At 41.7% G+C, this 27,663-nt stretch overlaps 1 protein-coding gene across 2 annotated transcripts in view; it reads right to left on the reverse strand.

The window, feature by feature from the left end:
• Window positions 1-24,928, reverse strand: part of Rapgef4 (Rap guanine nucleotide exchange factor 4) — a 306,154-nt gene extending 281,226 nt beyond the window's left edge. The window contains exon 1 of one of the 2 annotated variants that reach the window (XM_070020789.1): window positions 24,775-24,928. In XM_070020789.1, coding sequence (XP_069876890.1) covers window positions 24,775-24,839 — 65 coding nt within the window. In that variant the 5' untranslated portion in view covers window positions 24,840-24,928. The remainder of the gene's footprint in view (window positions 1-24,774) is intronic. The other variant, XM_070020798.1, reaches the window with a different exon arrangement.
• Between the last annotated feature and the right edge of the window lie 2,735 nt (window positions 24,929-27,663).

The following is a 27,663-nucleotide window of genomic DNA, read 5'->3' on the forward strand; positions in this document are numbered from 1 at the left end:
TTTCCATAACCAAGGAGGCAGATGCTTAATACCGTGACCATACCTCACGTAGCTCTCCCAAGTGGTCCAACAAAAGGGGCAGAGTTCCATAATTCAGCCATGGATGCTCTTAAATTTAGTCTTCTTCACAGGTATCCAAGCCAACCTGCATCTCACAGGGTTTGGACTCTGCTGCCTTACTGGGACAAGTGCGATCACATCTCCCACCTACATCCTGCCACACCATCTTGCCTATTCTTTTTCCATTGAAAACAGCAACAACAAAAAGAGAATTCTCATTTCTTGCAGTGGGAGCAGAAAATGTCTTTATCTCTTTCTCCCTACTTTAACCTGTCACACTAGAAAAAATTCTTTCTAAAACAAGGAAGGAAGGAAGGAAGGAAGGAAGGAAGGAAGGAAGGAAGGAAGGAAGGAAGGAAGGAAGGAAGGAAGGAAGGAAGGAAGGGAGGGAGGGAAGGAGGGAAGGAGGGAGGGAAGGAGGGAGGGAGGGAGGGAGGGAGGGAGGGCAGGTAAAGAATCCATCAACTTGTGAGAATTTTAGATGGTAGTTCTGCAGCAAAATTTTACTTATACCTAGTTTACTTCAGACTCATACTAGGACATAATGTGCATGTGATGGTAAACTGGAAAGACTTGAATACTGAAATACACTGAGTAGTATTTTCTTATATTGTGTAGTATTTCCTTTCTTAACATGCTCTAAAAGGAAATATGGATGTGAATGCGTTTAAGTTTTTGTACCAGGTTTTAGGAAAGCAAAGAATATCTGGTCTTTGGCCATATAGGACTCACAAAGTCATTTGGTACATGCTTCTTATATGCTTCTCCTTCACTACCTGTGGCTGTCTGCCTGTAGTCATCATTTTATATGGCCCACAAAGCATGTTATAAATAGCCAACAGTCTAAGGGAGAAAAAAAGAGGTTCCCCACCTGACACTAGACAATATTCATTACATAAAACTGGAATAGTCAACATTGTTTTTTTTTTTTTAATCCTTCCTACGGAGCCACAGAAATTTGCAGGTCAGTTCTTCTTGATCGGTATGTTACTAAGTCAAAATAATTCACACTTCAGATGTTCTTGGATAAAAGGGGACTTGTCAAGAGTAGGAAAAATCACCCAGATGAGATGATAATCAAAATGCCCTAAATGCATAAACCTCTGCTGTTGTCTCTCCTCTTCTCCCTGTTTCCATGTCACCTCCCCCAGGGAAATCTGATCTTAGGATGCCCACTCACATTCTCATAGCCAAATCTGGTCCTTCGTGGCACATATAAACCGTAAATACTTGTCCCAGGCAATTCTACAGTAGCACGGACTCTGCTTCCTTCTCAAGAACAAGCCTCAGCCGGGCGCTGGTGGCTCACGCCTGTAATCCTAGCTACTCAGGAGGCTGAGATCTGAGGATCGCGGTTCAAAGCCAGCCCGGGCAGGGCAGGAGAGACCGTGAGACTCCTATCTCCAATAAAACCACCAGAAAACCGGAAGTGGTGCTGTAGCTCAAGTGGTAGAGCGCTCGCCTTGAGCTGAAGAGCTAAGGGACAACGCCCAGGCCCAGAGTTCAAGCCCCACGACCGACAAAAAAAAAAAAAAAAAAAAAAAAAAAGAACAAGGCTTAGCATCCAAACATGGCTTGTCAGTCTATATAAGGGGAATGCACCACATGAAGGTTGAGTAAGGATCCTTTTTCAAAGTGTTTCTTTGTTTCTACATAACTCAGCACAAGGAAAATGGCTATGTGGAGATGTGAGGGTGAAGAAGAGGGCTACAGTATGGAGGAAGACATCAAAAGAAAGTGAGGTAGTGGGATTTGAAGGCTAACTGTTCTTCCAGGATCTCTCCAACTTGCCAGCTCATCTAGTTAAGACTTTACCTCCACGTGTGCATAGCAGGCTCTGCTGGGAGATCTTACTTTCAAAAACTAAGTCAAAGCTGCTTCTTTTTTAGTAAGAAGCAGACAACACTGACATTCACCAACCAACTCTCCCAACAGTACACCAGCACAGTGTATGTCACAGTCACCCTTACATGTGGGTTACTGGATGACTTCAGAGGAAGGACCAGTAGGTGCAAGACAGACGAGGCGATACACACTCATTGTTTAACATCATTCTTGTACTCGGGGAGGGTCGTACCAGAGCATTATTATGAGAGCTTTTTTTAAAAGATGGAATTCTGATACATAGGGAAAAACAGATCTGATTTCAGGGTGGGGAAAAGACAGGCATTTCCTTGTACCCACTGATCTCACACATTTCTGCTTTGTGCATTACATCATCTCCTGTTTCCTGTGCCCCATGATTTTCCATTTGCCATTGGTCTTTCTCCTTTCCTCACATCCTATATTCATTCCTTCATTCCTCATTTCCTTTCTGCTTCAGGAACTGAATTACAGTGATTTTTTGGGATGTAGAACAGCTGGTGTTGAGTCCTCTTATTTTTCGTTGATCTGAGAACATCTTGATTTTCCTTTCATTCCTGAAGGCTATTCTCACTGAACATACAATTCTGAGTCGACAATTCTTCCAACACTTGACAAAAAGGCTGTTTCTTTTTAGTTTAAGATCCATGATTTCTTTTTTATTATTAAATATTTTTTATTGTAAAGATACTGTACTGAGGGGTTAGTTACATGAGTAAGGTAATGAGTACATTTCCTATCGAGCATTGTTATCTACTTCTTTGTTTTTCCATCTCTTCTCTACCTCCCCAACTCCTCCCTCCTACCCTCCCTAAGCAATAAAGTTCATTTTCAACGTAGTGTCTTATACATCCCATTGATACATCAACCTGTATCCTTATTTCAGTATTTTGTTATTTCCCTTCCCCTACCTGAATTAGGAAAAAAAAATACAAGATACAAGGCACTGGAATCAAATACAGTGAAATAGGGGGAAGAATATACAAAAGAAACAAAAAAAATTACATAGTACATAGTATATTAAAAACTACAGCAAGAAAGATAAAACCACCTGTGTCCCTATCTTGGGGTTCATTTCGTTTAGCATCATCTTATATGGTCATATGTGCATATAAGCGCCATGATTTCTGAGGAGAAGTCCACTGTCACTCTATGGCAAATTTGCAGCCATTATTTCAAGTTCTCTTTCAGCATCATCCTCTTTCTCCACTCCTTCCAGTATTCCAAACTCAGGAACCATTCGATTTTCTGTTACAGAATCCCTATTCTGGGGGTGGGAAGGTGGCTCAGTGGTAGAGCGCTCGCCTTGCATGCTCAAAGCCCTGGGTTCGATTCCTCAGCACACATAAGCAAAAAGAAAAAAGCCGGAAGTGGCGCTGTGGCTCAAGTGGTAGAGCGCTAGCCTTGAGCTGAAGAGCTGAGGGACAGCGCCCAGGCCCAGAGTTCAGGCCCAACGACCGGACCCAAAAAAACAACCAAACAAACAAACAGAATCCCTATTCTGTTCATTTTCTTTTCAGTCTACTTTCTCTCTGTTACTGAAACCAGATTGTTTCAGTTGTTCTATCTTCAAGTTTCCTTGGACATTTCCAATCTCCTATTAAGCCTTCTAGTGACTTCTTCATTTCAGCTATTGTGTTTTTCAGTTCTCACCTTTCCATCTTGTCCTTTTTTGTTGCTGTTCTTTCTTTGCTTAGAGCTTTCTGTCCCTTTGCTCAGATACGGATATAGACATGTGCATCAAGTTAGTTCATAATTTCCCATGAGTACTTTTTTGATGCCTGCTTTAAAATCTAGGAGGAAGGGGCTGCTTCCTAACAGGCAGACAAGAGTGAAGGGCAAATGCTCTCAATCCACCTTTACTAGTGGAAGTAGATATAAGCCTGTGGATTTTTCCTGTGGTGTTTGGTTAAACTGGAGATAGTACCTTCTAAAAGTTTTCCATTTGATCACGCTTTCCCTTTCCTGTCTTATGACTCAGAAAATAGGCCTTTGGGGACACAATTTTTGTGTTCCTCAGTTGCTATTTATTCCAGCAATGGTCCTGTGATAGAGGAGGCAAAAAGAGACCTCAAACTCACCACTGTGTCATTCTCCAGGCAGACAAATCTCAAACCTATCTGCCTTTTTTCTCTCCACCTTTTAGACCGGTTTCCTGTTTGTTTTATATAAAATAGCTCAGTTTCCAGGTATACTGAAGGGAAGGAATAGGGATGATTGAGCTTATTCTATCTTATCCAGAACCAGCCAATCCACACTGTCCTAGCAGCCAGCAATTTTTCTTAGGGCAGGTACACTTTCACAACTGCCATATGTATCAAAACAAGTGTGCACTAACTAGAAATGCATTTATAGAGGCACCCTGACTCCTAGGAGGATATGGTTCTAGGGACATGGCAACCAATGAGCCATATGTTGTTTATTTGTTAATCACATGCCAACTCTGGCTTTATTGATAATATCACTTCTGAGTTTCACAGCAGCCTGCATGCCTCAGCTGTGACAGTTTGCCTCCTGGCTGTGTACAGTCTTTATCTCAGGGATGTCAGTTCTCTGTTCTTTCCCCCATCTGTTACAAACAACACACTTGCACGCATGCTTTCTTCCCTCTTGCCCTCTGTACCTCCGTGCCTTCGTGTTCAGTTCATCTTAAGTGGACTGTTCCATTTACCTGAGTTCTAGTTGAAGGGCCTCAATGTAAGCCCAAGTCATAAGCTATGGATTTATCCTGAACTTTGTGTGTTCATCTTCACTTTGAGTAATTCAAGTTTCCTCACAATACCAGTCCGAGACCTGGCACAGAATCTACAACCAGCCCACCTGCAAACCAGCAGGGAAATGATCCCTTTAGCCACACCACTTGTAAGACACAAAACTTTGTATGCAAACCCAGACAGTGGCTTTCTCCTTCCTGATTTTTTTGTTTCCCATGTGTTGCCAACATGACACAATCTGTCTAGATATTTGAAAACATCTCTACTTGCCTTTGGCGGCCATTCCACATTCCTTGGTTTTTTTCTGGTCTTCCTGAGCACTCCAACATGGTTTATTTGGGTTAGTGACTTTCCTTTCTCTTGAGTTTTTCTTTTAACACAGGCTTCCTTGGTGCTTCCTAACCTTGTGACTTCAAATATCATCTATGTGTGTTAACAGGCCCCAAATTCCTATCTTGCCCCCAAACTCTAGGAGCATATCTCCAATTTCTTACCTAACATCTCCAGCTGAGTGACAACACAGCTGAACAGGTTCACAGTTCACTTCCTCTTTCCTCCAAATATGCCTTATCTCCATAACAACTGGAACCTTCTCCAACACAATAATGGTCCCATAATCTTTCCAATTGCCCAGTCCAAACTTTGAATTATCTTTAACTCTTCTTTGCTACACATTCCCAATCGATGAGCAACTATTGCCTCTCTCCAAAATGTGTCCTTCCCCTTCTCACCGTCCTCACTGCTGTCACCCTGATCCAAGTTATCACCACCTTTTACCTTCCTAGTAAGTCCTCTTCTACCATTATTCCCCTCCCTACCAACATCTTCACAATATTATAATTCCAGTCATCTTTTTTAATGTAAATCAGATTATGTAAATGATCTGCTCAAAATCCTTCAGTGGCTCTCTATTTCACTCAGAGTCTAAGCCAAGTATAATAGCTACTACATGTTAGCTGCCCTGCTGTTCTTCAAACAATCCAGCCAAGCACCAACACCAAGCCTTTTGCACTGATGTTCCTATTGTGGAATGCTCACCACAAATGTGTATTTTGTTTGCCTATTTGCAGAAATCACTTTAACATTGAACTACATTCTGACTACACTGCTTAATAGTATGATCTTTACCACCTGACTAGCATTGTCAATCTCTTACTCAGATCTATTTGGTTTTTAACTTTTAAATTTTATCTTTCATAATACATATCACCTTCAAACATAATGTGTGCTTTATTTGTCCACTATGCTTAGTACTTACGGTCTGTGTTCTCTGTCAGAAAGTAAGCTTTATGAAAATCATGGTCTTCTAAGCACTTAAAATATGCTTTTTTAGACACTCAGTAATTCATTGTCAAATGCCAAGATAAATCTCACTTTAGTAATGCCTCAATTATTCAAAGGTATTTATCGGGAAATCTAGATATTAAAAAGACATTTAAATCCAGACATTAACAATCCACATATTAAAAAGAAATAAGATTAAGATCATGTAGCAACTCTAAAACTCTGAAATTCATATACTTGACTCAAAGAAGAATACTCAGAAGGCAAAATATACACACCTGTATTTATTACACACATAGATCCAGTGAGATTGGCTATCTGGATTCTAAACCCAAAGGAGTAGAAACGAAATACTATGTTTGTGCAAGAGAAGATTGGGCCAGAAACATAAAAGGCAGCAAAGCAAAGAGCAAGAGCTTCTGAGCAGCAAGGAAGAGGCAGAAATAAAACCAAAGCAGGCAGATCCAAATATACTAGAGGCATCTGGCACTCAAGATAGATAATTCACAACTCCAAAGTCATAATATTATCATACAATATATTAACTTATGTTCAAGTTACTGAGCCTTTTCCATCAAGTTAAAAAAAAGATAATTTGTTTGCTTCAGAAAAGTAGTCATATCAACTTCCACTTAGTATTTCTTTCAAAATTATTAGATAATGCTAAATTTTGATTATTTATACGCTTGTATGAAATGAACTTCTCTCTGATGCTGGGTAAATGCAAACTGACTGCATATAACCATATTGTTTAGCTTTCAGCTATTTGTTTATTATCTACCCACAAATTAATTTTGTGATCAGCTATGAGATTTCTGCATGTTCCGGGAATGCTAGGTCACTTGAGCTTTCTTGTAATCTAAAAATCATGTACATAGAAAACCACTGGTTGATCAAAATGCTTGTGATATAACGTGTCTGGGGTAGGTGTACAAGAATGAAGGTTAGGTTAGAAGACACCCATGGAGGCCATGTGACTTGAAAGAGCCACATGGCACTTGCTGTGTGACTTACAACCCTGATCTTTTTAGGATTAAAGATTTCTCTTCTTTACATGACATTCAATATATGTTTCTAAGGATAACACATTCATTGCTGTAATGTATTATCTTGGATTAGTGTTTTAATGATTAGGAATCTGGGACTGTAAGGCTCTGGGCAAACAGAAGCAAGATAGAAAAGAATGGTAAGGCATAGTGCCCCACCATCCTAAGTCTGCCTTCTGGGAAACAATGTCTATCCTACTTTACCTATGTAAATTCTGGCTACAAGAGGCACAGGCCATCAGGACAGAGGACAGAGCCGAATCAGTCAACTAGGGACAGGAGGGCAGATCAAGTGGGTTGAAAATGATACCTTAAAGGGTTTCTGGTCTTTCTAAGATGTTAATTGTATCACTTGATGATTTTTCTCTCTTTTGTCATTTCAAAAGAACAAGAGGGAATGATGTTAGATTTGCATGCATTCTGAGGTGAAAATTCTGTCCTGAGCCAGTAAGTGTGAAGCTTGCCTCTAGTGGAAAGCCTACTTTCATCACCATGTTGTAGCCTGTGTTGGCGAGGCTGCCCTCTCCCATGACTTATGACCTCATAGATCAATGTCTTTATGATGATATCTGAGGCTCTACGGAATTTTTTAAAGACTTAGCTTGAAATTTCCCATGTTTTTTTTTCCCATCATGAGTCATATCCTTGCAATATCTCAACTCATATTCCAAGCTTAAAACCTGCCATAGAGCAGGTGAAGATGATTCACACCATAATCCTATCTACTAAGGAGACTAAGATCTGTGGATCATGGTTTGAAGTCAATCTGGCCAGGAAAGTCCATGAGACTCTTACCTCCAATTAACTACCAAAAAAGCAGGAAATGGAGCTGTGGCTCAAGTAGTAAAGTGCTAGCCTTGAGCAAAAAAGCTCTGAGACAGTGCTGAGGACCTGAGTTCAAGCCCCAGTACCAACACAAAAGAAGTGGGGGGAGGGGGAGCCTTGTTATGGAGGTATGGCCCAAGGGCCTAAGATTTCAACCCCATGTCAGCTCCTAGCATTTACTAGTCACATTTACCAGGTCAACCTTGGACAATAACTGAACTGTCTTCTATTTCCTTATTTATGAAATGTGGGTTCTAGCAACTATTGTACTACCTTTATGAAAATGTAATTTGAAACTATGTATCAAAAATCTTAAATTCCTGTACATAATAGCTAATTTTATGTCTTTGGCTATTTTCTTCCTAAGGAATCATGGACCTAAAACTCACAAAAAAATTATATCAAAGGTTATTGAATTATCTATAATCCCTATGGTCATTTTCAAATGTCTTAATTTCTAAAAATAACAAAAAATGTAAAGCATATGATTTGGCCAATAATAATTATTTTCATAAAGTATTTTAGTAACTAGGAAAATGTCACCCTCTGGTTTCCATTTTTAAAAGGCATGAAATTAGCAGTGTGTCAGCGGCTCATGCCTGTAATCCTAGTTGCTCAAAAGAATGAGATCAGAGAATCACAGTGTGAGGCTAGTCTAGATAGAAAAGTCTCCAGAATACCTAGCAAAAAAACAGGTCCAATGAAGTAGCTCATTGTAGAGCACCGACCAAGTGAGTAAGCTGAGCAAGTGTGAGGGACTGCATTCAAACTCTAGTGTGACAGGGGTGGGAGGGGGAGAGAGGAGGGCATGAAGTCCATGCTGAAACAGGTTTTTAAAAAATACTTATACCAAAAGTACACAGGGAAATACTCTAAGTTTTATGAGCAGTCTATTCTTGGTGATAAGGTTTATAGAAATAAATTCATAATTGTAAGCCAAAAATGGTTTGATTTGTCCCCAATTAGAAATGGCATAAAGCAGAGGCTATAACCTTTCATAAGTTCCTGACATTATCCATCTTTGAAGGAGGAAGTATGTTAGATGCAAATAGTTCTCAGAAAGAAGTCCTAATAGGATGGATGGGGCATTGTTGACAATAATGTAACACCCTTTACCAAACAAATCAAGAGCCAGAGATGACCTGCATTAAAGGTCACTCATTTCAGCAAGATTGGTATTGATGTCTCATTTTCCTGTTTTACAATCCAAACACAGTGTTATTTTATTTTTAAACCATGTTTTCAGCAGATTTGTGTGCATATATCAAGGTCTGATGCCAGTCTAAGCAGAAAAATGTCATGAGATCCTATCTCAAAAATAGCCAGCAATAATAATAATAATAATAATAATAATAATAATAATAATAATAATAATAATAATCCAGCAAAACCAAGGCTAGAGGTAGGCCTCAAGTGGCAGAGAAGCAGATTAGCAAGCATGAGGCCTTGAGTTAAAATGTAAAAAGTTGTCTTCTTCTATAATTTCCCTTATCACCAATCTTTTAGATCTCTTTTTATTCCTTTAATATCAGCCCAATGAGATAAATATCCCATCAGTGCATTTTCTACTGTATAGCTTTATCAATATGTAGAATGCAGAAAAAAATCAATTATATATCTGAGTTGCTTGCTCTGTCAATGCTATTCTGTTAAATGCTATTCTATCTACAGAGTCATTATGTGGCAGAATTTGACTCTTTAAAGGCAGTTAAAAATCAATAGTAGATGAATAAATACAAAAACAAATAGAGATTTTCAACTAAAATAGAAGAAGCTGTCCCTTTTAGGTAATTCTCAGATTTTTTTTTTCTGGTTCTGGGGTTTGAACTCTGGTCTTACATGCTATCCCTGAGCTTCTGTTGCTCAAAGTTAGCACTCTACCAATGACACTTCCAGTTTTTTCTGTGATTAAGAGTCTCAATGGGTTTTCCTCCCTGGGCTGGCTTTAAACTATAATCCTCAGATCTCAACCTCCTAAGTAGGTAGGATTATAGGCATGGGCAACGGGTGCCCAACTAATTTTCAGCTTTTTTTTTTGGTCAGTCATGGGGCCTGTACTCTGGGCCTGGGTGCTGTCCCTCAGCTCTTCAGCTCAAGGTTAGCACTCTACCATGTGAGCCACAGTGCCACTTCCGGCCTTTTCTGCTTATGTGGTGCTGAGGAATCGAACCCAGGGCCTTATGCATGCAAGGGAAGCACTCTACCACTGAGCCACCTTCCTAGCCCTAATTCTCAGCATTTGTTAAAATCATTCCTTCCACTCTATTTTTTTTCTCAGCAATGCCTATATTTGTTTCCTGAAAGCAATGAGTAAGATGTACATACTATTAATTATTCCTATTTTAAATTTGAAGAATTTAATATTATCTTTCAGATAACCTAAACACTCCAGTGGTAAAGTGGGGTCCACTTTGGATTCAGTAATATCTCTGACTGGCAGCTTCACTGCTCATTTCTTTAGGTTTAGAACACCCAAAAAGAGAGACACAAAATATATTAATCATCTGAAGCCACAAAGGGTGTTTTTGTTTGGTTTTGAATTTTTGTGCTGATCCTGGGCCTTTAACTCAGGGCCTGGTCACTGTCCCTGAGCTTTGTTGCTCAAGGATAGCACTCTACTACTTAAGCCACAGTTCTACTTCTGGCTTTTTGGCAGTTAACTGGAGATAGGAGTCTCACAATCTTTCTTGGCTTCAAACCACAATCCTCAGATCTCAGCTTCCTGAATAGCTTAGATTATAGGCATAAGCCACTGTGCCTGGCTTGAACCAATGGTGATTTTCTGGTTTGTCAGTTGTGGGGATGAGCAAGGACTTAGGTGCTGTCCCTGAGCCTCTTTGTGCTCAAGGCTAGCACTTTACCACTTGAGCCACAGTGTCACTTTCATTTTTGAGAAGTTAATTGGAGATAAGAGTCTCACCAGGACTTTTCTGCCTGGGCTGGCTTCAAACCACAATTCTCAGATCTCAGCCTCCTGAGTAATTAGGATTACAGGCATGAGCCACCAGTTCCTGTCTCGAACCCATTGTGGGTTTGTTTTTTGTTTTGGGTGGTTTTTTGAGGGTTTTGTTTTTGTTTTTGTTTTTGTTTTTTTGTCGGTTGTAGGGCCTGAACTCTGGGCCTGGGTGCTGTCCCTTAGCTCTTCAGCTCAAGGCTAGCACTCTACCACTTGAGCTACAGCACCAGTTCCAGCCTTTTCTGCTTATGTGGCGCTGAGGAATCGAACCCAGGGCCTCATGTATACAAGGCAAGCACTCTACCACTGAGCCACCTTCCCAGCCCCTCAAACCCATTGTGTTTTAAAAATTAAATTTACTTGGACATCCATCACCTGTTAAGTGTTGAATTCTAAAATGAGCCTTTAAAGTTGTTAAGATAAATATCTACTGAAGTGCCGGACAGGTAGGAAGCAAAGCAGTAGAGATAATGGAAAATTCAATTGAGGAAAGATAAGAGGCATTCACAAGCTGATAACACACTGTTGCAGTTATAGTTCAAGGAAATGAAATTATGTTCTATTCATATTTAACCAGTTTGGCTATGCTTCAAAGATCTCCCTCAGATATAGCTGTCTTCTTATTTGATTCCTTTATCATATGATTGCTGAGATATCGTCCATTACTGCTCCCTGGACTGTCTATATTGCTTATGCTCTGACCACCTGGATGATTTAACAGAAGCTTTTGGTCACAAGTTATTATTATCATTATTATTATTATTTTAGGTAAATAAAAAACAAAACCTCTAAAAAGCTAGAAAGCAATGATATACTTTTCATTGGAAAATACTTACAAGTCTGCTATCTACCCATTGCCCTAACATCATAATAGAGACTCACTATTCTCAAGTTGCCTTCAATTTTTGACATTAAAAAAATGTAAAACAAGCCAGACATTGTGGCTCATGCCTGTAATCCTAGCAATTCAGGAGGCTGAGCTCTGAAGATCACAGTTCAAAGTCAGCCTGAGCAGGAGACTCATCTCCAATTAACCACCACAAAGCCACAAGTGGAGCTGTGGCTCAAGTGGTAGAGCACTATCCCTAAGGAAAAAAGCTCAGGAACAGTGCCAGGCCCTGAGTTCAAGGCCCAAGACCCGAAAAAAAATAGTAGTGAGGGAATATGCTGCTATTTTATAGTGAGAAAAATATAAAAAGCAAATACAAAAACATTAGTAAGGCAAGCATCGGTGACACATGCCTGTCATCCTACTCAAAAGACTGAGATCCAAGGATCACGGTTCAAAGCTAACCTGGGCAGAAAAGTCTGTGAGAGTCTTAAGTCCAATAAAACATGAAAAAGTCAGACATGGAACAATGGCTAACATGATAGAGAGTTAGCATTAAATGAAAAAGCTCAAGGACAGCATCCAGTCCCTGAGTTCAAGCCTTAGTACTGGCACACGGACAGATATACACATACACACAAAAAGAAAAGAAAATCAAGTTTTCCCTTTAAATATATGTAATTGTCATTTGTTAATTATCTCAATAAAGATAAAAAAAACAATTATCAATGACTAAATGACAAGTCTTCCCAACTACCAAGTAGGAAATTATTCTGTCCTTTGGAGTTCAAACAGAACTGAAATTTCACACACTACAAAGAATCACATTGTTAAGTTGCAAATAATGTTTGCCTCCCATCAAAGGTCTTTTGTACTTGTTTTCAACACTGTAGCTCTTAATCATTTCCTTAGGGCCTTTAAAATTATTCCTTCATTTAATCAAAAGAAAAGAGGATTTTGAACTTTTAACCAACTAATATATTTCTATAAAGCAAATCATCTTATTTTCATGCTTAGATTTTATAGTCACTTTTATTTAATAAAAAGGTTTTTTTTAAAAATAAAAATTAGGTCACCCACAGTTAAGTATTTTAAGATGTCAATGCAATTAACTTTGTTTCCATGCTTAAAGCTATGGGTCCATGACCTATGGCATAAACTATGAACTTCTGATTGCCATCTGTCCTGGTGTTTGAGTCGTGCACATTTCTCCTCTAGAAAACACCCATCCTCCCACATTCTCTCAAAGGAGAAGCAAACCACCATTAAAGCATATGTTCTTGTCTTGTTAACATTTGAGGACATTACTTGGCTGGCTCCAAAGAAACATTATTCTTCAACTAACCAACAACACAGAAGATAGCATTTCATATATTTACTGGAAAATATTACTTCAGTTATTGCAGCAACATATTAATCATTATCAAATGCATCAGATGTGAAAAAAACTATACTTATGGATTTCCTGAAAGAGAAGTAATTCATCTATCCCTACAATTTCCTAATAAACATCCTTGGTTTATGTCAAGCCATCAGAAAGTTATATCATATATACATATGTATACATTTACTTTTATTATAAAATATATTCTATTATATATTCTACATTATACATGTATATATTACATTATATTTATCCTTTAGGAAAATTACCCTTCCATAATGTCCCTATAGCTTTATGAAAGCCATTGCTAATTGTTATTGGAATACTATTCATCATATTTCCAGGTATTTTCTCCCTGAGGCTGAGGGGGTCAACAGGTCCCAGAATCAGACCTTGTTTTTTTCTATCAATAACAGTTTTAGTTTGGAAACATCAATGATGAAATCATTGTGCTTCCTTCTCTGTGTTGGCCATGAAAAATTATAGTTCAAATGTTTTCATTAGTAAAGACAAATTGTTTCAAAATAGTAACCTTAAGTTTCCACTCTAAGAAGCCAGGAAAAGAAAAACAAGTTAAACTCAAAGTAAGGATAATAAAGGGAAAGATAATGAGTAGAAATCAATGAATTTCTCAGACAACAGAGAATCAAATACAAATTGGTTCTTTTAAGCCTGGTATAATGGCTCACACATGTAATCCTTACTAACTGGGAAGGCAGAGATCAGGATTGAGGTTCTCAATCTTGAGTTCTCAAGATTCCATCTCAACCAGTAAAAGTGGACATGTTGGGCTGGGAATGTGGCCTAATAGTAGAGCGTTCACCTAGCATGCATAAGGCCCTGGGTTCAATTCCTCAGTACCACATACACAGAAAAAGCCAGAAGTGGTGCTGTGGCTCAGGTGGTAGAGTACTAGCCTTGAGTAGAAGAAGCTCATGGACAGTGCCGAGGCCCTGAGTTCAAGCCCTAGGATTGGCAAAAAAAAAAAAAAAAAAAAAAAAGTGGACATGTTGGCATGCATCTATCATCCTGACTATGCAAAACACACAAAAAGGAAGTGGTTCAAGGCCAGCCTAGGCATAAATATGAAACCCCCCCCATCAAAAAAAAAAAAAACTAAAGCCAGAAGGGGCTGTGATTAAAGCTTTAGTTGTAGAGCTACTTAGCAAGCACAAGGCCCTGAACTCAAACCCCAGCACTGTCAAAATAAATGACATCATTTATTTTTAAAGATGTCCATTCTCACTCTTTTTCTTCAATCTTGTCCTAGAAGTCCTAGTCAATGTAATAAAGCAAGAAAAATAGATAGTGCTCATTTCAGAAAGTATATATACTAAAATTGGAAAATACAGAGATTAGCGTGGCCCTGAGAAAATATTGCTAGCAAATTCATGAATAATAGAAACATAATGATCAGAAAAGGTTAGGTGGAGTGGCCCGTGACTGAAATCCCAGCATTTAGGAGGTTGGAGCATGCAGATGGCAGGTTTGAGGCTAGCCTGAGCTATATAATGAGACCCTATCTTTAAAAAAAAATCAGTAAAATTTCTACTTTTCACATACAGTGTTAGTCAATATTAAAAAATCCTAAAGAATCTATAAAGCAACTACTAGAATTAAAAAATTTGCCCAAATCAAAACTCCAGCTCTCAAACTCATGCCCTATTTATTGTCTCTCTATTCAGAGACAACCACTCAGATTCACTTGTTTTCTTAACCCACAACCTTCAACACAGTCATCATGATAGGAACTGGTAGCCTCAGAAAAAGTAATCACTGCTGGGCGCTAGTGGCTCATGCCTGTAATCCTAGTTACTCAGGAGGCTAAGATCTGAGGATTGCGGTTAAAGCCAGCCGGGGCAGGAAAAGTTCATGAGACTCTTATCTCTAATAAACCACTCAGAAAACTGAAGTGGTGCTGTGGCTCAATCGGTAAAGCTCTTGCCTTGAGCTGAAGAGCTGACGGACAGCACCCAGGCCCAGAGTTCAAGGCCCCCCCCCCAAAAAAAGAAAAAGTAATCACTTGGCTCTCATAGCTAGAAGAATGGAAATCACACAGCTAGGGGATAAAGGTGATAAAATTTGAATTCAAATCCAGATGATCCTCAAGCATAGCTGATTTGAGTGTATTCATCCTCTAGATTAGAAGTCAAAAACAATGAGAATAGAAAGGCCAAAGGAAAACTAGTGATCAATGACGTGTCAAAAAGGAGACAGAACAGAGAACATTAGTAACTTCAAAGTTTTGAACAGAAGAGAGTCATGATGTCATTAATAAATCAGGAAAAGAAAAAGAAAAAACCTAATGGGAACAGGGTTAAGAGAAAACGTTACCAGCTTGTTAAAGATGGCTCTGGAGGCAAACAATAGAGTGTATTTTCTCTTAACAAAAAAAAAATCTGAAGATACACAACTACAGATTTAGATTCAGCGGCTGAGCAGAAGCATAACTGGGGTCGGCCGTATGTTTCTCTTGGTCCTTCCTTCTGTAATACAAAATAGTGGTCACAGATTTTTAATCCCAGGCAGAACAAACAGAAGAAAGATACATCAAATACCTCTATCAATGAAGCAAAACCTTTCCTAGAAGCTACCAGTAGACTTCTGCTGATTCACAGTGCCAGAAATTCGTCACACGGACCCATGACCTGAAGGGACACTGGGAACATAAGGGTTTTGTTTGTCCAGCCTTTGCAGCAGAGGCAGATGAAGAGAGACAATGACTGCCACAATATCACAAGGAAAAAGCTGGGCATTAATGGTTCACACCTGCAATCCTAGCTAATCGGGAGGCTACACTCTGAGGATCCCAGTTGTAAGCCAGCTCATGCAAGAAAGTTGGTGAGACTCTTAACTTCAATTAACCTCTACAAATAGCCAGAAGTGGAGGTGTGCTTCAAATGACAGAGTGCTAGCCTTGAGTACAAAAGCTCTGGGATAGTGCCCAGACCCTGAATTCAAGCCCCAGGACCAGAAAAAGAAAAATGCAATGAGACATTCAACTGGGAATATCCCAGAGACATAAATAGTTGTCCAGTCTAGAAAATAAGCTAAGAAAATTTAAGTGATCTGCATAAAGCAAAAAAAGATGGATGCATACTTCAAGAAAGGGCATTGAGAAGAGAAAAGGGAGGAGCTGTACCCTTTATTTTTCTTTCCTGGCAGAGAGTGCACACGGCTGTACAAGGCAGCAGCTGAGTCAACCAGCAAGGACTATGCTGCCTCCGCTCCAGCAGTCACGGCTTTCCTTCAGATGTGTGGCTTGCTCCTTCTGGCTCATTCCCCCACCCAGTCATCTCCATCTTGTTCCTCTGGCTTCTCTGCTCTCCTCCATCTTCCCTCTCACCTCAATGGAGAGAAACTTTTCCCTCTCTACTGAAGGTACATGAAAGTGACCTAAAATCTGACTCAGGAAAAACCTGTGCCTGGGGCTTGGATGCTAATCAAGACTGTAAGGAGGGACTATAAGATCTTATAAAGCCAGGGGCAAGTCTGGCCCACTCTCACTAGTGGAGCCAGAAATCCTTCCAGAGGAACTCAGCAAACACAAGGAGGCTGTGTTGGTTTTGCAGGACACCATTTCACCCAACTCCATCAGGCTCACAGCTGGATGAGAACAGCAGCAGGGCCAAGGGTATACTGGACTAACTTCCTGCTCAGTGGTAAACTGTTCCTTGAGCAACTCTTCTTCCCTTCCTCTTTCCTCACCCTCCACCCTCCCCATCTGAGGAAGTCCAGAGCTGGATAAAATTTCCTTTCTTAAAATCTAACAGTGATCAAAGTTAGAGGCCCTGATTATATATTAGGCTATGTTCTCCTCTGTTCCACATGTAGCTATCATGAGTGTCCATGGATTCAGGGTCACGATCAGATGTCCCCAGACTGTGTAAATACATAGATGCCAAGCATTAAACTTGAAAGCAATATCTTGCTAACATCACAGAAAGAGATTACTTGGCATGTGGCTCTCAATGGAAACTATATAAACAATTAAATCTGAATTTGATCAATGTCAAGAAATATGGAAGACAGAGGAACATGTTCAAGAAATACCATGGGAAACAATTAAAATTCAGAAATTAAAAAAATGTTTCTTCAAAAATAATTATCCAGAAAGAAAGAGAAAGCTCAGACCTACAAACATATCAACTATATACAACTTATTTTGGGCTCTGATACCTAACATAGACAAACTGAAAAAAAAGAACATTCTGAGAGAAATAGAGACTGCTGAGCATCAACTGGTTATTTGGTTCTTTTAGAGGATTGATGTCCAATATTGGAATGTGTAATAAGGATATTGTTTTATTTATAAAGAATCTTAGCCTTTTAGACATGTACTAAAATATTTCCAGATGAAATTCCACATGTAGGGTTTGCTTCAAAATAATTCTGGGGGCAGATGGGCATGAATGAGTGTTTAAAGAAAGCAAGATCTGCTAGTGTTGGTGGCTCATGCTTAGACACTTAGTAACTCAAGAGGCTGAAATCTGAGGATTCCGGTTCAAAGCCAGCCTGGAAAGAAAAGTCCATAAGACTCATCTCTAATAAACTACTTTTTAAAAGCCAGAAGTGGGGCTCTGGCTAAAGTGGTAAAGCACTAGACTTGAGCAAAAGAAGCTCAGGGGCTAGGCACTGGTAGCTCACGCCTGTAATCCTAGCTACTCATGAAGCTGAGAGCTGAGGACTGTAGTTCAAAGCCAGCCCAGGCAAAAAAAAATCCATGAGATTCTATCTCCAATTAACCACCAGAAAACCAGAAGTGGAGCTGTAGCTTACCGGTGGTAGAGCACTGGCCTTGAACAAAAGAACTCAGGGATACCACCTAGGCCCTTAGATTAAGTTCTACAACCAACCAAAAAAAAGGATGTCCAGGTCCTAAGTTCAAGCCCCAGAACTAGTACAAAAAAAAGGAAAGAAAGAAAGGAAGGAGGGAAGGAAGGAAGGAAGGAAGGAAGGAAGGAAGGAAGGAAGGAAGGAAGGAAGGAAGGAAAGAAAGAAAGAAAATGGGTGTCGGTGGCTCACACCTGTAATACTAGTTACTCAGGAGGCTGAGATCTGGGGATTTCAGTTCAAAGCCAGCCCAGGCAGAAAACTTCGTGAGACTCTTATTTCCAATAAACCACTCAGAAAACCAGAAGTGTGCTGTGGCTCAAGTGGTAGAGTGCTAGCCTTGAGCTGAAGAGCTGGGGGACAGCACCACCGAAAGAAAGAAAGAAAAGAAAGAAAGAAAGAAAGAAAGAAAGAAAGAAAGAAAGAAAGAAAGAAAGAAAGAAAGAAAGAAAGAAAGAAAGAAAGAAAGAAAGAAAGAGAGAGAGAGAGAGAAGGAAGGAAGGAAGGAAGGAAGGAAGGAAGGAAGGAAGGAAGGAAGGAAAGAAAGAAAGAGAGAAAGAAAGAAAGAAAGGAAGGAAGGGAGGGAGGGAAGGAGGGAGGGAGGGAGGGAGGGAGGGAAGGAGGAAGGAAGGAAGGAAGGAAGGAAGGAAGGAAGGAAGGAAGGAAGGAAGGAAGGAAGGAAGGAAGAGAAAAAGGAAAGAAGAGGAAAAGAATGCAAGATGAACTATATGAGTTCATAGTGGTTGGTGAGTGGGAGAATCATCATGCTGTCCCTTCTTTTTGTATATTTTGAAGTTTTGTAAAATGAAAGTGAGATGTGTGCGTGTGCGCACACACACGCGCATGCACACGAATATGTGATTACTATGTGAAGTCAGGACTTCAAGCTCTAGCTCAGTTTTTTCAATCATGACTGGCACTCTACCACTTGAACCACACTCCCAGCCTGTTTTTTTTTTACTGGTTCATGGAGATAAATCTTGCAGACATTTCTGCCTGGCTGGCTTCAACCATGATCCTGAGATCTCAGCTTCCTGAGTAGGTAGGATTATTGGTATGAGCCACTGGTGCACAGCTTGGATTGAATTTTTAAAAGAGTAAATTTGAAGAGAACTATGAGATACCTTTTTTACCTTACCTTTTGTCGTGTTTGTAAGTTTATCTTTGGTGGGGACACAGGGGGACACAGAAATGATAGGATAAAGAGCAAGCAAATGTAGCAGTGATACTAGACACTGCTGAAAATGCAACTTGTGGGTGGGGATGAGAGGGAAAAACTGGGAGAGAGCAAGGGAAGGGAGTGACATCATTCATTACCTGACTCATGTAACTGCAACCCCTCTGTATATCACCTTTACAATAACAACATATATATAAATATAAAAAATTTGATTCACATCAAACTTTGGTTTGAAGTAGCAACAAGGACATTTATTGATGGTTCCTATCCACATCCTTTCCCAAGCTACATGATTGCAGAAGCCACCCCAGTCCCAGGAGGAGGGCTCAGAGAGCCTTCTCATCCCATTTGCATCAGTGCTTTGTACAGTCTCAGCACTGCTGATGAATAAACTAGAGGGACTAACATCAAGGGATGAGAAAAGAGAAGTAAGTAGGCAATTACCACCAAGTCTGGCTTGTGTTATTACAGTGGTAGACTGAGTAGTGTGCTCTGGGAGCACTTGTAATGGTCATCTAACTAAAGAGGTGACAGCCAAGCTCTCCTGAAGCTCTCCCAGATCTTTCTTCTGATTAGAATTGGACTCCCAGGCTCCGTGGCTCTAAGAAAGAAGGGCTCTGAGCATTCCAGAAGACATAAGCATCCTTACCCCCTGGTACATTTGCTTCTCTTTGGAAATGCATGAACAGTACATCTGCTAACAACTAAATTCCCCACTCTGCTTGCCTACACAAAGAATGTATTAGCCAGAGGAAGTGAATGTCCACTTCTCTGGTGCTGCTGGCTTTATTCTATTCTCAAATTAATGACTTGTCTGGTTTGTAAGGTCTCAAGAGGCTGGTGCCAGTGCATCCGTCCCTGAAAGATGCATCAATTCTTGATGTGCGGACGAATCAGAATTCCAAGAGTGCAGGCCAGCCCTGAGCCCTGGAGAAATTACCAGGGTAATATCACCCCTGGGGACCTGCCTGGAAGATACCAGCCTCCCCCTGGGGAGTGTTTCTGCTCTGTGTGTTTCTCTGATCTTCTACATTCCTTAGGGGTGGGACTATGTCAGATGCATCTTTGATATCTGAGTCATCTTCTCACACCATTTGTGCTACAAAGAATTTTGGTTTTGGCAAATTTGTTATTTGATTTCTTTCATTCAACTACCTCAAAACAGCTAACATACCATCTATTTTGGGGATAAGTTGCAAAGAAACCATCCATGAGGTATTTTTTAATGAAATGTGAATACATATATATATATAAAGATTACAGCCTTTTTAAAAGATTACAGCCTTAAGCTGGATGCTGGTGACTCGTGCCTATAGTCCTAGCTACTCAGGAGGCTGAGATGTAAGGATTGTAGTTCAAAGCTAGACATAGGCAGAAAACTCCATGAGACTCTTACCTCCAATTAACCAGCCAAAAAGCCAGAAGTGGAAGTCTGGCACAAGTGGTAGAGTTCCAGTCATAAGCAAAAAGGCCAAGCAAGAGCACAGGCTCTGAGTTCAATCCCTAGTATCAGAAATCAAACGTTGTGAAAGTTTTCTCAAAAGAAGACCATTTTTTCATGTCCAAGGTTTTGTGTCAATCACTTAGCTTCTATCTAGAGCAAGGCATATTGAACTTCTGTAAAGGTTCATGCAGTAAATGTTTTAAAACTCTGCAGGCCCCAAGTCTCTGTGTTAACTACTAAACTGAAATGTGAAGGCAGCCACTTATAGATAAAATAGAACTGAATAAACATGGTTCAACACTGACATTTTTTATATAAATTTTCTAGGTCATGAAATAGTACTCCTTTTCTGGCACATTTTCCAGCCAATCAAGAATTTTTTTAAAAAACATTCTTTTTTATTTAAATTTTATTGTAAAGGTGATGTACTGAGGGGATATAGTTACATAAGTCAGGTACCTTTCTTTTTGAACAGTGTCATTCCCCCCCCCTCCCTTTTCTCATAAAATGCAGCAATAGTACTCATTGTGGTGGAAAAACAGGGAGGTAGGTGAGGGAAAGAGTGACATTATACTGAGAAATGTACTGTACCTGACTTACATAACTGTAACCCCTCTCTACGTCACCTTTATAATAACAATAATAAAAAAATTCTTAGCATAGGAAATAGATAAGCAGCTGCCACATCTGGCCACAAGCCATAGTTGACTGAATCCTACTCTGTCATGATTAACACAGGTGACAATTTACCAAACATGTGTGAGCACATGTGCTCCCTGTCCCTTCATAATGCTCCTTCCTAGCAACAACTCTGACCTACAAATAGCTCTCCAGTCATAGGTGGCAAACTTTACCCCTCGTAGAAAAAATATTCTCATAGAATTAAATAATGGTGATTACACTAAAAAATAAAGACACTTTATACATCAATCACAAATAGTGACAACTATGTAATTTATTCCTAGTGAACAATCTCTGAATTTTTAAATAAAAAACTAAGATCCATGAGATACTGGTATGCTTGTTTTGCTCCAACAATGCCTGTGCTAAGACTCTGCAGTGTTATTTATCCATGTTTCATATGTTTTTTATTTTAATATTTTTATAGACATTCATCTCCTTAGTTTCATGTTATTCTAAAACACTGATTAATTGATATCCATAAAAAGCTTTTCAGGGCTGGAGATATAGCTCAGCAGAGTATCTGCCTAGCTAGCTCTAAGCTCTGAATTCAAACCCCAGTACCACTAATATATATATACACTTTTTTTCAGGGGGTAGAAAGATACTACAGCTTGACTCAGGGTCCTGAAACATACATCTATACCTTTATGCTTTGGGGTTTTTTTGGTTTGGTTTTGTTCATCATGGGGCATGAACTCAGGGCTTGAGCATTATCCTGAGCTTTTTCTACTCAAGGCTAGCACTCTACCACTTGGACCCACAGTGCCACTTCTGGTTGTCTGGTGATTGGTTAACTGCAGATAAGAGTGTCATGGACTTTTCCTGCCCAGGCTGGTTTCAAACAGTGATCCTCAAAGTCTGGCCAATATAACTGGTTTTTTGGTAGGGGGAACAAACCTAGTATTTTGTACTTGCTAGGCAAGTGAGCTTCATTCCACCCCTGGTTGTTGTTGTTGTTTGGGGGTTTGGTTTTATTTTTTCAGATAGAGTCCTGTGCTTTTTGCCCAGAGTCTAGCCTAGAACTATAATCCTCCTACCTATGCCTCCCACAGAGCTGGGATTGCAGGTGCATTCTCCCACAGCAGGCCCTTGTATTTTCTTTCTTTAACACAATCTACAACAGCTACATATTGTCAACTCTCTGCTCCACTTGCAAATTTTGTATACTGCTATCCTGCCTATTTTAAATTGATGGCTAGGCCATTCTCTCAAGTTACTCTTCCGTGTAGCCTGCTCTCTCTTACTCCCTGCCTGGTAAAATCTTCCTCACCTCTGAGGCCAGGCAGGAACCCATGGGGAGCCTCCCTGGCAGACCTGATGACTCTCTGTATTCCCAAAGCACATTACACATTTCCATTAAAGCACTTACTATCATATGGTGGTTAGTTGTTTATGGAGTTTCCCCCACTCAGACCCCCGTCCTTCTGGGCCACTAAGGAACTCTCATCTGTGCCACATCTCCACTACCAGCACAGTGCCTAGGAAGGAGAATTGAGATTGCACTTGCCAGTCATACTGAATGAAGGCAGCAGCCCCACTAACCCATTTCCATCAGCACTCATCCTTTCCCCTGTCTGCAAAAAATAAACAATCTAAGTGAAAAAGCAAGTTCAACCTCCACTGCACCCCTTGATCCCCTCCACCCCTCTGGGAAGGTGGGCCTTATTGGCTGCTCTGCATAGGAATTATGGTGAGGACACTGCAGAGAAGCAGAAAAAGTTAGGTGGTCCCAGGACCACAAAGTAAACTGCTTATACCACAACCTCCCAGCTTAAAAGCACTCAGAGCCATACGCTCCTCTTCAAGTTGTCCACTCATCCCTTCAAGGTAAGCCTGAGAGAGCCTTAGCCTCATTTTTCAGAGACTCAAGGAAGTAAAAGTGACAAGTCCAAGAACTGATGACAAGCTCTAAGCTTCAAATCCTCACCTCATTGATCTGTCCATTCATTTGCTCTCTGCTCATGCTAGACTTAGTATCTGTGGAGGATTTTGGTTTCTCCTGGTAGTCTTTCCCCCATTATCAATGGCAGCATTACATTGCACCACTTAGGCAGAAGCACATTGTGAAAAGACAGAGCCAGTCAGAACCCACTTGTATTAGTATTGCTCTGATTTTACCATAAGTACTTATCCACTACAGGGTTTCCAGTGAATTACCAACTGTTCAAAAAAAAAAAATGACATGCCAGGCAGTTCTACAAATAGAAGTGTTATTCATTATCTAAAAATTTCACTCATGAGGAAGCAGTACTATTTATAGATTAGATGTAAGATCTTGATTATCTCTTGTTTGATAATTCACTTTTCCTAAACTATTAAATGTAGATTACTTACCACATTAGCAAGCTCTACACTTAAATCTGTTCTTAGTTCCTCTTTATATAATTCTGTATGAATAAACCCATCACTTCACTTGTCTTACTATTTACTGCCTGCAATTCTTCTAATATTAGTATGCATCATTTTAGACACAAATAGGACAATGCCCTCCCTCCCTCTCCCCCAAAATTTTGCTACTGTGTGATAATATAAAGTCAAAATTATTTCTCATATTGAGTTACTCAAAGGAGCTCCATTAAGCTTTTCTCAAATTAGTATTTTTCATCAAAGGCCTATCATAGAGTATGCACACAGCACATCACACTCAAGGTTCCCAAGTTTGATCCGATTATGAATCTGTTAATTGAAATTTTTTTTCAATATGGCAGAGCACAAAATATTTCACCCAAATGTAAACAGAGGTGTCCTGCAGGGTAGCTGCAAGATGTGAATCATTGCTTTCCACACTCCGGAATTCAGAGGCAGGTCACTGAGCAAGATTTCTAGCTCAGTTCCTGAAAGTTCATAGGCTTCACCTTTTCCTCCGGTAATAAACTCTAATTGCTAACATATTGGGTACTGTTTACTGTTAAACCTGCAATCTGGACAAACGGAAAATTAGGCTGCCAAAGCCTGGAAACAATTGCAATCCGTTGTCACACACACACGCCCTTCGAGGGCTGTGGAGCGTGCACAGGCTCTGGGGGGCTGGTGTGTTTAGCGTAAGGGACTCTTCCTAGAGAAGCAGGTTTGGAGAGGAAAGCAGCCTCTCGCGTGACCTTCCCAACACAGACCTTGAGCCAGGCACGGGGGGGGGGGGGGGGCTGGAGCTGTGGATTTCAGCAAGGAATCTGACAGCCCAGCTGCGTCCCTCACACTTTGTTTTCGGGAACATTAAAAAGAGAGAGAGAGAAAGAATGTGACTCTGCACCTGCCTGAGCCCCCGCCCTCCTGAAAACTTCAGCCTAAATGGTGGGCCACACACAGCCATCCTTCCGTCCTGCGATGCTCGGACCCAATCAAACCCCCACGCAGGAGCGCACCCCCGGGGTGGCCGCGGGGCGACGGGGGCTCGCGAGGAGGGGCCGTGCGGGGGGCCCCCCCGCACCACCGCAACCTCCGCGCCACGTGGAATCCTCTCGCGCAGGTGACACCCCACCAAGGGGGGGGGAGTCTGGATGCGCGGGGCTCGGGGACCAGGACCGCAGCCCCGCAGCCCCGCCGCGCCGCGTCCAGGTGCCGACCCCACTGCGGCTCCCGGCGGCCGCGCCCGCAGCGGTCAGTGCCTCCCGGCCCGGGGGCCCGACAGCACCCGCGGCGCGGCCCCGGGGGTGGGGGACCCTGCCCGGGTACCTTTTATCCAGACAGGCGATCCACTCGGCCGAGGAGGGGGAATGGGCAGCGTGCGCAGCGACCATGGTGGGCAGCGGTGTCCCCGGCGGTCGCTCAGCCTCCAGTGCCTGTGCCCCCGCGGGCCCGCGGACCCCGCTCCTCCTCCTCCCTCCTCGTCCTTCCCCCCCGCTCCCCTCCTGCGGGCTCCCGCGTCCCGCGGGGCGGGGACGGGGCGGGGACAGCGGCGGGGACTGAGGGAGGGAGGGCGGGCCGCGCTGCACTGCGGCGCGCGCGGTGGGGTGGGCGGGGCGCCCCGCGGTCACGCCCGCTGCGGGGTGCGGGAGGTGGGGCCCGCGCTGGCCGTCCACCTGCGCCAGGTGGCCGCCGCCTCCCCGAAGGGCCGGGCCCACCTCCACTCGGGACCTAGGGAGCGGGACCCGCCGTCCGGCGCCCCGGGAGCGCGGGGCCGTGGGGGGGGGGGGCGGGGGTCGGTGTCATATATTTTTCATACAGGAAATGCCACTAAAATGGCTGCTGCCTCTCGGTTTCCTTAGAAACCCATTCGTCTTCCTGGGCAGCTGTCAAAACTTGCCGGCGGCTTCGGCCTCACCTTGGCAGTGTCGGAGGGGGGGGGGGAGGGGGCGCGGCTAGGAAGACTTGGGATGGGGACCCCTGGGCCTCTGCCCGGAAGGGTTGGGAGGAGTGGGGGGCAGGAGGGAGGCGAGGGACCTGTGGGGGCTGCGAGATGGCAGATGACGGCAGCTCGGATTTCCTTGGGTTTCCAGGACTTGCCAGATGAGAAGAAATCCAATTAAGAAAGAAGGGTGCAGGTGTGGAAGCCCCAAGCAACACAAATGAAGCGACTTCAGGCCAAGTTCCCAAGGCACCCCATAAAGTTGGGTGGTTGCCCGCGTGGCGTTCCCCCTCACCCCGTGTTGAGAGTGGGCACCTGCCATCTCCTGCAGGCGTCCGCAGCAGACGCGGTGCCTCGAAGTTGTTTGGTGACACCCTGCCAAAAATCAGTTTCACGAAGATGGTTGTGCAGGAATTTGAGGTCAAGTTAAAGCTTTTGGCCATCTACCAAGCGTTGTTTTGATAGACATTTGGGAATAGACAAAATGGAAGAAGATAACATAGCTTTGCTTTCTTCACTTGGTTTGGGGAGTGTTTGGTTGTTTGTTCTGTGGTTGCTACCAGGTGCTGCTGATGTTTTCTCAAGGTGTTTTCTGCAATGCCTGTATTTCAAATAAAACATCTCCTCGCTGATAGCCAGGATCTGCTTTCAGACCTGCCACGGTGTTCCTTGACAGCATCTCCCTGCTCAGGGCTCGTCCCTCAGTTGACCTTCGCCCTGTTCATTTCTAATATTTAATAATACATTGTCCCATAGGAAGAAAGTACTTATGATCCAAGTTTGGAAGAGGAAATGAGTCTCATTGGCGAGCTACTGAAATGATACAAGTATGGAAGCGGAAATGTGTCTCATTGGAGAGCTACTGAAATGTTTCAAGGTCACTAAAAGCTTCAGAATATTGAAAGCTGGAGGAACAAAAGACAGACCATCACATGTCATTACAAAGAGGCTCAGAATAGGCCATAGTGCTTCAAATATTTACCATTTGAGTGCCCTACACTAAGCTTTAGAGACTGTGTAGCACTGGGTACGTGTGTTGACTCATTCAAGCTTCAGAGGCAATGCCAGGAAGATTCCATCCTACAAATAACTATGCATAGCTTAAAAATACAGTTTAATCTGTACCTATTGATATGTGTTTGTGTATGTGTGTGTGTGTGTGTGTGTGTGTGTGTGTGTGTTGGTCCTGGAGCTTGAACTCAAGGCCTGGGCTTTGGTGTTCAAGGCTAGTGCTCTCCTACTTGAACCACAGCTCTACTTGTGGATTGTGTGTGTGTGTGTGTGTGTGTGTGTGTGTGTGTGTGTGTGTGTGTGTGGTTAATTGGAGATAAAAGTCCTACAGATTTTCCTGCCCAGCTGGCTTCAAAATGTAATCCTCAGATCTCAGCCTCCTGAATAGTGAAGATTACAGGTATGAGCTACCAAGTAGAACCTGATTTATGAAATGTTAATCCCTCTGTACAACACCTTAATAATAATACCATTATATTTTAATAAAAAATGTAAATCTATAATTTACTTAAATATCATTATAGGCTTGAGTTTTTTTTGGGCGGGTAGGAGAGGGACAGAGGAGTGATGCTTAGTCCCTTTGCTGCAGGCTAGAACATTCCAAGAGGCAAAGGCAGGAAGATTCTATTCTACAACAAACTATGAATTCTTTAAAATATAATGATATGTGAAATTCATATCTGTTGGTATTTTTATGTGTGTGTATGCTGGTCCTGGGGCTTCAACTCAAGGCCGAAACTTTTGTGTTCAAGGCATCTCTATGAGACCGAGGAACAGTCTCTCTAGAAACTTCTAAAAAAAATGAGAAACAACCATTATATAACTCAGGTCTATTAGTGCCATGTAGATTCTTACAAGTTGCCTAATGTTCAAGGTGCATTTTGGTCATCTGAACAGAGGTTCAAAGTTAGGAATTTGGAGGTAGGGATCCAAGTTCAAACTGTAGCTCCATTTTCCACCTAAGAGTTGAGTCTTAAGTGAATTACTTTGCTAAGACTCTTTTTCACATCTATAAAAACCAATGATACTACACTTAAACACAATGGCTGTGGGATATTTTACACAGGTGCAAAGACACAGTGTGGTTTCAAAGTTACCATTCTCTGTGCAATACAGATAAATAATAAGTGACCTCTACATTTCTCAGGGACCTAGTGATATGCCTTTGAAATCCCTTATACTAAAGGGCCTTCCTTAACATCAGTAAATTGTAAATTTGACAGGAATGGAACTCTTTGAGACATCATGCTTCCTAGTAAAGCTAT

The sequence above is a fragment of the Dipodomys merriami genome, unplaced genomic scaffold (assembly GCF_024711535.1).
Source record: "Dipodomys merriami isolate MVZ:Mamm:240054 unplaced genomic scaffold, mDipMer1.0.p SCAF_1, whole genome shotgun sequence".
Lineage (NCBI taxonomy): Eukaryota > Metazoa > Chordata > Mammalia > Rodentia > Heteromyidae > Dipodomys > Dipodomys merriami.